The sequence below is a fragment of the Bufo bufo genome, chromosome 7 (assembly GCF_905171765.1).
Source record: "Bufo bufo chromosome 7, aBufBuf1.1, whole genome shotgun sequence".
In the NCBI taxonomy this organism is placed as follows: Eukaryota; Metazoa; Chordata; class Amphibia; order Anura; family Bufonidae; genus Bufo; species Bufo bufo.
The window spans coordinates 28,482,071-28,492,599 of NC_053395.1; the positions used below are offsets into that span (position 1 = coordinate 28,482,071).

Genomic DNA, 10,529 nt, shown 5'->3' on the forward strand with positions numbered 1-10,529 from the left:
AGGGAATGTGTCCTTTCTGCTGCAGTTGGTGGCAGTTGAAGGATGGAACTGAGCATGTGCGTCCACCTCTGTGAGCAGAACAGATAAATTAGAAAAAGAGCAAACAGCAGGTGGCGCTATACAGATAGATTTCATTGAATAATTCAGTAGCTATAATAAATTTTTAATTACATGCAATTACAAAAGTATTAAGATCCAGTTGCTGGTTTGAAAAATGTAGAATATTTTTTGTGGGACACCCCCCTCTAATAATTTTTTTATTCTAGATGATGATGGTGCAGGGCAGCACTGATGATAATAGTAAATGATAATGGACATTAAAAGCTTCAGAAAACGAAAGGACGCTGCTTTATTACATCTCATTTATTTTGCATATGTCAGACAGGCCTTCTTCATAGGCCTTACAGCTAGATCTCACGTATCCTTCACATATGAAATCCTTGTACTGTCCTCATAAAATCTATTAGATCCATTAATATGTCATCTCCTCGTAGACCTCTTCTTATATATAACCTATTAGATTAAAGGATTTGTAAAAAATATATTTCTGCTTGATGTAAAAATGGCTGTGACTTCTGAGTTTTCCAGGGTGGTTCTCCTGGGAAGATCCAAATCATAAACGCCAGGCCCAGGTCATAAAATGCAAAAATTGTAGAGGTCTGCGTGTCCTCTTATGGCTAAAGTCCCTTCGTTTTTGCAAAATAGGTGATCAATCTGGCCTCATGCCCTCACCAATGTGAGTTCTCTTGAGACTCACCTCAAATGCAGCTCTCCAACCGTGAAAGGTCGAGACAAAAAAAACCTGAGAAGTACCTCATTTCTGGTTTTCTCATCAGTCATTACAATGTGAAATCCAACCATTGGTTCTTTAGGACTTCTGTTCCAGCATCCGGTCATAATGTCTCTGCCCGTTCCCATGGTGGGCACTCGTAAAGAACATCTTCAACATAACCACTGTCTATGTACCACTGATCTGCCACAGGTTCCTCTTTCAACTCTTGCCAAGTTGGGTGGTGGTTCGGAGGCAGGAACCATTGGCTATCCATTATGGCAGGTTCCTGTTGGGCCACTTCCATACTGGAAGTGTTCACCACTGAAGCATTGATCCCGGAAGGTCCCAGGTCTCCTTCCCAATACATTGATATTAAGGCTGTCTGCAGATCAAGATCATCAAAGTTGCTTCCATGCAGATGATCATTTTCAGAAGAAAAGAAGTTGTCCGCATGTCGTTCCTGTGTTCTCAGGGCTGGCAAAACAGGACTGGGCTTTTCTTGCCTCCTATGCTGCTTGTAGCTACAAGAAGAATGTGGGGTTTGGCGGTTATTTGGTCGAACAGATGACTGGTAGGGATGGTGGACGGCTACGTTATTGCACCTTGGAGGGTCAAGATGAGATGCTGGCATCCTTCTCCTTCTCAGTACGCCATTGACGAACATATCAGCATAACGAGGATCCATCTGCCAAAATCCACCTTTCCCAGGTTCATCCTTGCCTCTGGGGACTTTCATGAAGCATTTATTCAGAGAGAGGTTGTGGCGGATGGAATTCTAAAAATGGAAAATAAATCATTAAATTTGAACTGGATAGACATGTCTAAAACAATGTACCGAGGCAGACGTTGTAGTACTACAAGTCTATGCAAGCCACCATAGTTGTGGTTCCCCTATACTTGGTGCATTGCCTACCTCAGGCCTGGTTAATGAAGTATGACGTGAAAAGTAGATGAATGACCCCGTCATCTCTGACCTCCCCCACCCTCTACCTGCTCAGGTGTCCCTTACAGCCAGGACAAAGTGCCCTATTATGCAGCTGTCGCTGAGAGCAGGCAGGTAGCCTTCACATGACTATGGACAGACACCTGGCACAGACCTCACCAAAAGATGAAGCTGGTCATGAATAATGCAGTGTGTCATAGACACAGGGGGATTCCCACCTCAACATGTGCAGGTCAGTTATGCCCCCCATACAAAACTCCTCTTATGTCCAATACACTGAGATCCTTTCATGTCCTATCGTGAAGTAAGGGTAGAAACATAGCTGCTGTATAACCCAAAACCTGGAAGGAGTGGTTGCATTTAGATTTAGAAACTGGGGTCCAAAACCTTCATTAGCTCTTGACGTGGGCCTACCCATCTGATATGGAGAGGTTGTAACCACATCTTAAGGGGCTGCAGATGCATGTCCCTGTATCATGATATGACCCACAGACTTAGCATCAACTAAGCACCAGAAGATGCTATGCAATGTTATAGCTATTGCCTCCCAAATTTAGATACTTAAGGTCACCAATATCCTAGACCTCATGTCTTCTGCAAAGAAAGTAAAGGACATTTCTCAATAAGTTCAATCATCTCAGTTTCATATGTTACACACCTTCACATATAGATATACAGTATAGGCCAGTGTTTCTCAATTCTGCTCCTCAAGTTCTCAGAACATCTCATGCCTTGATTTTGAAGGTGGAATTAGCGTCCCTGAAATGCCACAAGTGATCCAAATATAGAAGGTCCTCAAGGGACCTTTTGGTGGATCTTGAGGATTGGCATGGAGAATCACACACAAACCATCATCTATGATTCTACGTTGAGTCTCTAGAGGTATATACTAGTAGGGCTGACAACTAGTCATGGACTATAGATGACCAAGAAGAGACTGAGACAGCAGTTATGAAACAACTTCCATCATGGGACACCTTCCTGAATAAAGTTGGGCATACACATTAGACCTTTGTCAGCCAAACCCATCAATTTTGGTGGGACCAGCCTATCATCTAATGTGTATTAGATGTATGGCCAATGTTCATTTGGCACACATCAAGGTGCAAAAGGATTCGCCTTGTTGAACATCTCCCCCACTGAGGACACATGCAAGCTTGGACGAACTGAGTTACTACGTATATAGGGGTGTTTGGCCAGCACCAGCTAAAGGTATATAACCACCTTAACCTTTGGTACTCTGCCACATGCCCACAGCCATGCATCTACCTCACCCAACCCTTGATACCGAAACATTTCAGCTGCTACAATGAATGATCATCAGGGGCTACTTGAGACTACAGGGCAGCTCCAGAATTAGTAGCAGTGCTTGGTCCCAGCAGTGCTCGGCTTACTCCACCTTTAATGACCACAATTTGGACAATCTTATTAGGAGCTAATGAGCCAGTGGTGTATCATAGAAGGTGCAGGGGTAGCAGTTTTTCCCTGGGTCTTGGTGCTTGAGGGGGCCACATAAGGTAGGTACATGGTAGGTTATAGATTTTACATGGGGCCCAAGAGCTTCGAGTTATGTCTCTGGCTGGAACTATCATCCCCTTTGCCTCATGCGCACCAAACTATTCTTACCTGCCAGCTCGGGTCAGCGTGCCTATAGTAACAGAAGTTCTGGGTGATCCAGTTGTATATGGCGGAGAGGGTCAGTTTCCTCTGCTGGCTGGCCTCCATAGCCATGCATATGAGTGTGGCATAGGAATATGGCGGTTTAACATTTGGATTTGTTCTATAATCCACTTCTTGCATAGGGTTTGGTACAGATGAAGGCAATGAAGGCCAGGCATTGGATCCCATGGTGGACTTCTGTCTCCCTGCACGAGGAGCCTGGAAAGAGGCCGTATCTCCGGCTGGGGGGCTGCATGGACCCTGGGTCTTGTTAGTTGCAGGAGGGCAGGAAATAGCAAAGGAAGACAAGTCTGAGTTCCAAATGGAAAAGTCTTGTAGCCATTGAAGGTTGGTCAAGCTGTCATCTTCTCTAGTACTGTCCTTCTCCATGTGATAAGCCTGGTGACTGGAGGAAAGGACTGGCATGGTCCTCTAAAGAAGGCCAAGGGCAGATCTGAAATAAAGTGATCACAGAATATTAGACATAGCTGACGGCATATGACAGTCCATGTCCATCTATGGTCCTTGCTCTTACTCACACTGATGTTCCTGTGTAATAAGCACAGTAGATCTACAGTCAGCATGAACCAGGATGCCCAGGATGAACAGTATCATATGTTTCTCCTCAAGAGGAGAAATATGTCTTTAAGAGACACAGCAACTCCCATCATCTTTACTTCCATAACAGACCAGAATATGATTAATGATGATTCCTTCCATTAATGCTCAGGTAGCTAGACCACTGGAATGCAGTCCATATGCCTGGATGCTCCTTTAATTTCCTTTAAAGAGCACTTATTAGCAGGCTCAACCCTAATAAACCAGGCATACTGCCTGATAGGGTTGATCCTGCTGATCAGAATGATACCTGTCTTTTGAAAATCGGTTGTGGCGTTTCTGAGAAAAAAGACCTTTATTCTTGATGCAAATTTGGGCTTCAGTGTACTGAGGGGCGTGGTCAGCAGGGGAAAAGCTGAGGTGCAGGAGGGGCTATGCCCCGCCCTTCAGTGCACTGAAGCCCTCAAATGCATAAGGGACAGAAGTCGTTTTTATTGGGAACGCCACAACCGATTTTCACAAGACAGGTATCATTGTAATCAGCACGATCCACCCTATTAGCCAGTATACCTGATTTAATGCAGTTGATACTGATTATAGGCACCCTTTAAAGAACATTTATGCAGCTTATTTTTGGGTGATCCTTCTGTTTGTTGGGGTTATTTCTAGAAAAAACAATAAAGACCAAAGGTGGCCAATTGGCAAAAAATGGAAGACAGTGTCCACCCGGTGCAGCCAAAAGGACACCCGAACGCCTTCGTCCTGGGGGGCGCCGAAACGCGCGTTGGGGTAACGCCATCCTGGGTGATATAGCACACGGTCTTTCTTTGGTGAGTCTTTGCTTTCTCTTTTTACCTATACGGCATTAGATCCAGGTTATTTGATACCTGGTCATCATTGGGGTTTGCTTTCATTTCGCTTATATTGCACTCGCATGCAAACCCTGTTGCATTTTTTGCCGTGTAGGTTCTCCCTTGATTGCTGACTCAACTGTTACCCATGCTGCATTTTTTGGTCAATGTTTGGTCACTGTACCATATATAATCAATTTCATTGATCATTATCTTTCATATTTGACACGTGTGCTATCCCAGGGTGGCGTTCTTTTTCTGCTTCTTTTCACTTTTTAACGGCATATTACTTATTGCTTTATATTTTAATCATGTTACAATAAAATCATATTTTTATATACGGTACCATGAGCTCCGTTTCCTTGTTTTCTTGCTGGGGTTATTTCTAGCAGAGTTTTGATACTGATGAACTCAACTCTCTGATATGTTATAAAGAACCATAGAGGCATAGCTATAGGGGTGCAGCGGTAGCAGTCACACCGGCTCTTGAATGGGTTCCAGAGATCAGACTCATCTATAGGATGACATCTATATGGTGCAGGTTGCGGGCCTCTCTCTCTCTCACGCCCCTGCCACCTCTTGTTTGCCTTTTGCTCTTCATTTAGCTGCCTCTTCCCTAATGACTGTAAATATAGCCGGATAATTTCCCGCAGTGGGTGCAGGCCAAGCAGCGCCACCTCCCCCAGGACCTCACCCCAGAGACTGTTTGTTCTAACGTTCTGAGAACAAATAGCGCTTGTTCCTGCTACCTGTGCGCGTGCCGTGGTCACCCAGGGAGCGTCCGTACATGTTCACACAGCAGCAACCCTTTCATCGCTTATAATGAGGAATCACCTTACACAAGATCATAAGGCAGGTATACTCCATGGTGGAGGACATTCTAGCCTCTATACAGTCTTTAGGAAAACCTTGTATGTATTATATGCCATTAGTATTATTATATATTCCATATACCATATATATATATACTACCAAATATGCTACATATACCACATAAATTTCCTAGCACCCTGTCTGTATACCCCCTTGGGTGCGGTGTTTCGCTGAAGCCTATGCTGGTGTATGTAACTTTCCTAAGGCCCTGTTTCTTCAGCCCCAAGGACCCAATAAGGGCCAGAGAGCACGTAATACCGCTAGCATGGCGGATCAGGGGATCTACTGAGAAGTGCTTCCCGTTTCATCAGTCACTCTACCTGCTCAACTACCATGCCCTGGGCTAAACTGGGGCACATAAGAGTGGAACAAATTTGCAACGCTGCCGCATGGTCAATGCCTTCGCTCTTGATGAGGAATTACAGGCTGGACAACCTCACTCCGTAGGCCTCTATTCATAATAGAATACATGGATGTAGTCTTCTGTCCTACCCACTGCTTAGTAGGTCCCATTCGTGACCATGCTGCCGTAGGACATCCAGAAAAATGGATAGTTTATTTACCTGAAATCTTCATTTCCTGTAGTCCGTAGGCAGCACCGCTTTCACTCCCTTTAATAAACTCAATATTGCTCTATAAAAATACACTGACTCCTTCCTCCTGCTCAGCTTTAGGGCCACCTAATTGATTGATTGAATAATTGATCATTACTACTTATAGGGGGCTTTAACCCATTTGTGACTGTGCTGCCTGCGGACTACAGGAAAAGGAAATTTCAGGTAAATACATTTTCGTTATACCACAGGGATTATATAATGTAAACTACAGGTACTACATATATTACACCTACCCTATACAATACATAAAATAGATAAACTACACATACTACATCATGTACTACATAGATTATATAACATATACCACAAATACTACATATATTATAACTACCCTATATAATACAAAAAATAGATAAACGACACATACTACATCATGTACTACACAGATTATATAACATACCACAAATACTACATATATTACACCGACCATATACACTACATAAAATAAAGTACACATACTGCATACACCACATCTACTACATAGATCAGGCATGCTCAACCTGCGGCCCTCCAGCTGTTGCAGAACTACAACTCCCATCATGCCTGAACAGCCTACAGCAGGAAATTGTGGGAGTTGTAGTTTTACAACAGCTGGAGGGCCGCAGGTTGAGCATGCCTGACATAGATTATATAATGTACACCACAAGTACTACATATACTACACCTACCATATACACTACATAGCATAGATATATTACACATACTACATGTACCATATGTACCACCATACTACATATATGACAAGTCTATCTCCTATCTAATCCTGTTGTCACCGTTATTATAGATTAGGGAAAGTATTATATTACAATTACTTCTGTCAGAATTGCCTCCCTAGCTGTGCCTCACCAACAACTGGATGGCGCCTCATCATGGAGGCATACCTCACAGTTTGAGAAGCAATGTTATGTATGATTGTGTTATATTACTATATGATATACTGGTATGGTAGTATGATAGACATGATAATAGGATAATAAATTATAGTATGGTAGGGATGATACTCGGCTGTCTTTTATCCAAAAGAAAAAAGAACACCTACAAATCCCCGTATACTGACGTATATGACTTTGTTGTAGTCCTGTTCCCCTACATCATGCAAAGGGAGTGTGATTCTAAAATGGTATATATTCCTATTATTATAACTTTATCATAATAGTGTCCCAAACCTCACCAATCACCAGTATCACAGCCCCGCCAGCCCTTCTAGCTGCACACCAGTATGATACTAAGGCAGGGTGATACGATAGGATTGTAGTATGACGGTACAACAGGATAGTGAGATAATATAACATGATAGTGGGACATGACAGTATGATATAATGGGATATAATCGTATGATATAACATGATAGTGGGATATGATGGGATAGGATAATAGGACATGATAGGATGAAATTATAACATTAGATTGGGATGTAATGTAATAGAAAGATATTACAACATGACAGTATGATATAATAGGATATAATAATATGATATAACGTGATACTGGGATATAATAGGAAGATATTATAGCATGATAATGGGACATAATAGGTAGGATGAAATTATAATAGGAGATTGGGATTTAATTGAATGTAATGTAATTGAAAGATATGATAATGGGATATGACAGTATGATATAACATGGTAATGGGATATGACAGTATGATATAACATGATAATGGGATATGATAGGAAGATATTATAACGTGCTAGTGGGATAGGATAGGAAGACATGAACAATAGTGGGATATAATCATTTCATATTATGAAAGTAGGATATGATCAGATATTACAACATTGGGATAGCGGGATATGATGGTAAGATAGTATGGGATACAATACAACTGTGTTGTGTATTACAGTCAATGTAACCAGAAATATAATTAGAAAGCTCAGATGTAGCAGGGCTGAATGTGTCGTTTACCTCGTTATGGCTATCGGGGCATTTTAATAAACCTCTGACAAGAATATGATTTACCAGCACTAACAGCCACAAATATTACATCTCCATATCACGATGATTTGAACCAAGTTTAGAGAACGCCTCACTATATCTGTACAGAAAACGTTACATATATAAATCCTATATAAAATAATACGTATTTTGCCCATTGTGGAAAATGAAGGATTATGTAACCTGACATGAAGATCAATGCAGATTATATACAGGTAGATCGGCGTCCACCTGCGTCCTGCACTATCTGGTCTTCCCTGTAACAGCTGATGTGCAGGAGATGGCGGTCCCCGGGGATGTGGTGTGTGACAGGATCAAGTCACCTGGCAATTCGATCAGGATGAAGCAGCTATAATAGCAGTAAACAGGTGTCCACCTCCCCCCGGACCTGTGCTGCCCCCAGTTTACCTTCTTTTTTTTTTTTTTATTGCCTATCTTTCCAGATCCTATACTACCTATTTGATGGAGATGTAGCAGAGCTGAGTTTGTCACTGGCTTATCATGTTAACTCTCCTTGGCATAACTGTCCATGATTCATAGTACGCCCTATTAACCTGCCATGCTGAGACTTGTAGTTCCACCCCAGCAATAGGAAGCAAGATACATTTCACTCTATGTTTATAGGAATTAAAAAGTTACTGTTATAAAGGATAAAAAAAATAAAAGTAAAAGACATATAAAATGATAAGACAGTCTCACCTCGGGGAAGGATTGGGGCTGATGTTTCCTGATAGAGGATCCCACCGCACGCTGAACTGCTAGCTCTGCCACCTTACCTCCCCGGGGAGCTCAGCCCTTTAAACAGAACTCTGACATCTGATTGGTTGTCGGTTGCTAGGTACCCTGTGCCCCCACTGGCCAATCAGATGGCTGGGATTCTCAACTGTTTAAAGGTATTGTCTGCAAACCCCTCCTCTGTGGCTGGGGCAGGAGAGCAGCCTTGTGTGTCCTCTGCAGGTGGAGTGGGACTACTGTGATGTAACGCTATCAATAGGTGTATATATAAAATGATAAATATATAAAATAACACTATATATATATATATATATATATATATATATATATATATATAATATTGGTGACGGGGACCCCCAATGAAATCCCTGCCCCCAATCTTTGCTAAATTTTCCTAAATTCTGTTGTAAATTTCACCTAAAGGCTACATGCACACGAACGTTGTTTGTTTCCGTGTCCGTTCCATTTTTTTTTGCAGATAGGATGCGGACCCATTAATTTCAATGTGTGCTTTCCGCATCCGTATGTCCGTTCCGTAGCCCCGCATAAAAAAAAATAGATGATGTCCTATTCTTGTCCGTTTTAGGCATTGTTCTGCAAAAAAAAGAAACGGATGGCATACGGATGTTGTTCGTTTTTTTTTTGCGGACCGCAAAACACATACGGCTGTGTGGATGTAGCAAAAAGTGGAGCAAATTTCTACAAAAAGGAGCTAGTTACAAGCAATCATAGCATAAGCGCAATTTTTCGGCAGAAGTTATGCCAGCCATCAGGCGGTGTAATAAAGTAACATGCCTAGAGAGTGACGTCAGATTTAGGCCTCCTGCACATGGCCGTTGTTTTGGCGGCTCGGATGCGGACCCATTCACTTCAATGGGGCAGCAAAAGATGCGGACAGCGCTCCGTGTGCTGTCTGTCCGCATCCGTTGCTCCGTTCAGTGGTCCGCAAAAAAAAAATATATCCTGTCCTATTCTTTTCCGCGCTTTGCAGACAGGAATAGGCAGTTATATTAAAGGCTGTCCGTGCCGTTCCGCAAATTGCGGAACACACACGGACGCCATCCGTGTTTTGCGGATCCGCGATTTGCGGACCGCAAATCACACAACGGTCGTGTGCGTGTAGCCTTAGGCTGGGTTCACATCACGTATTTGCCCTACGTTTAACGTATATGTTTGAAAAACAAAAAGGCGCAAAAGCGCAGTAAAAAAAAATCTGTATACGTTAAAGTATCCTTTTTTTTTATTTTTTACAATGGAACTCTATTGTGACAAATGGCATCCGTAACATATACTTTTTTGTATACATTAAACATAAGACAGTTATTATGCCACGTGCGCTATTTGGCTCAATTTCTTTCATTTCCGCCATCCTGTAAAACGATGCATCGGGCGATAACGTTGATTAATCTCCCCCAAACTATAGCTTTTGGCCAGGGCTGTTGTTTTGGGGTGCAGTGATGCGTATTAGGCCCCATTCACAGGACGGTGGGGGCCGCCGTCCCAGTGTTGCGGACCACAAACCACAGGTCTGCAAAACCCTGGCACTGGCCGCGTGAACTTTGCATCACAGCGCGGACCCATTG

At 42.6% G+C, this 10,529-nt stretch overlaps 1 protein-coding gene across 1 annotated transcript; it reads right to left on the reverse strand.

Annotated features, from left to right (window-relative positions):
- Positions 1 to 214: 214 nt before the first annotated feature.
- On the reverse strand, positions 215 to 8,993 carry LOC121009000 (forkhead box protein J1.2-like). Its single transcript, XM_040441869.1, has 3 exons — positions 8,911 to 8,993; positions 3,342 to 3,828; positions 215 to 1,547 (listed from the first exon to the last, which is right to left on the reverse strand). The coding sequence occupies exons 2-3, from the start codon at positions 3,798 to 3,800 to the stop codon at positions 894 to 896; spliced, it is 1,113 nt and encodes a 370-aa protein (XP_040297803.1). The 5' UTR covers positions 3,801 to 3,828; positions 8,911 to 8,993; the 3' UTR covers positions 215 to 893.
- Positions 8,994 to 10,529: the final 1,536 nt, after the last annotated feature.

Excerpts from the sequence above, each read along its gene's own strand:
- LOC121009000 (XM_040441869.1), bottom strand. The coding sequence starts at position 3,800 with ATGCCAGTCCTTTCCTCCAGTCACCAGGCTTATCACATGGAGAAGGAC. Across the intron at positions 1,548-3,341 it reads ACGCTGACCCGAGCTGGCAG|AATTCCATCCGCCACAACCT; the intron begins GTAAGAATAGTT and ends TTCCATTTTTAG.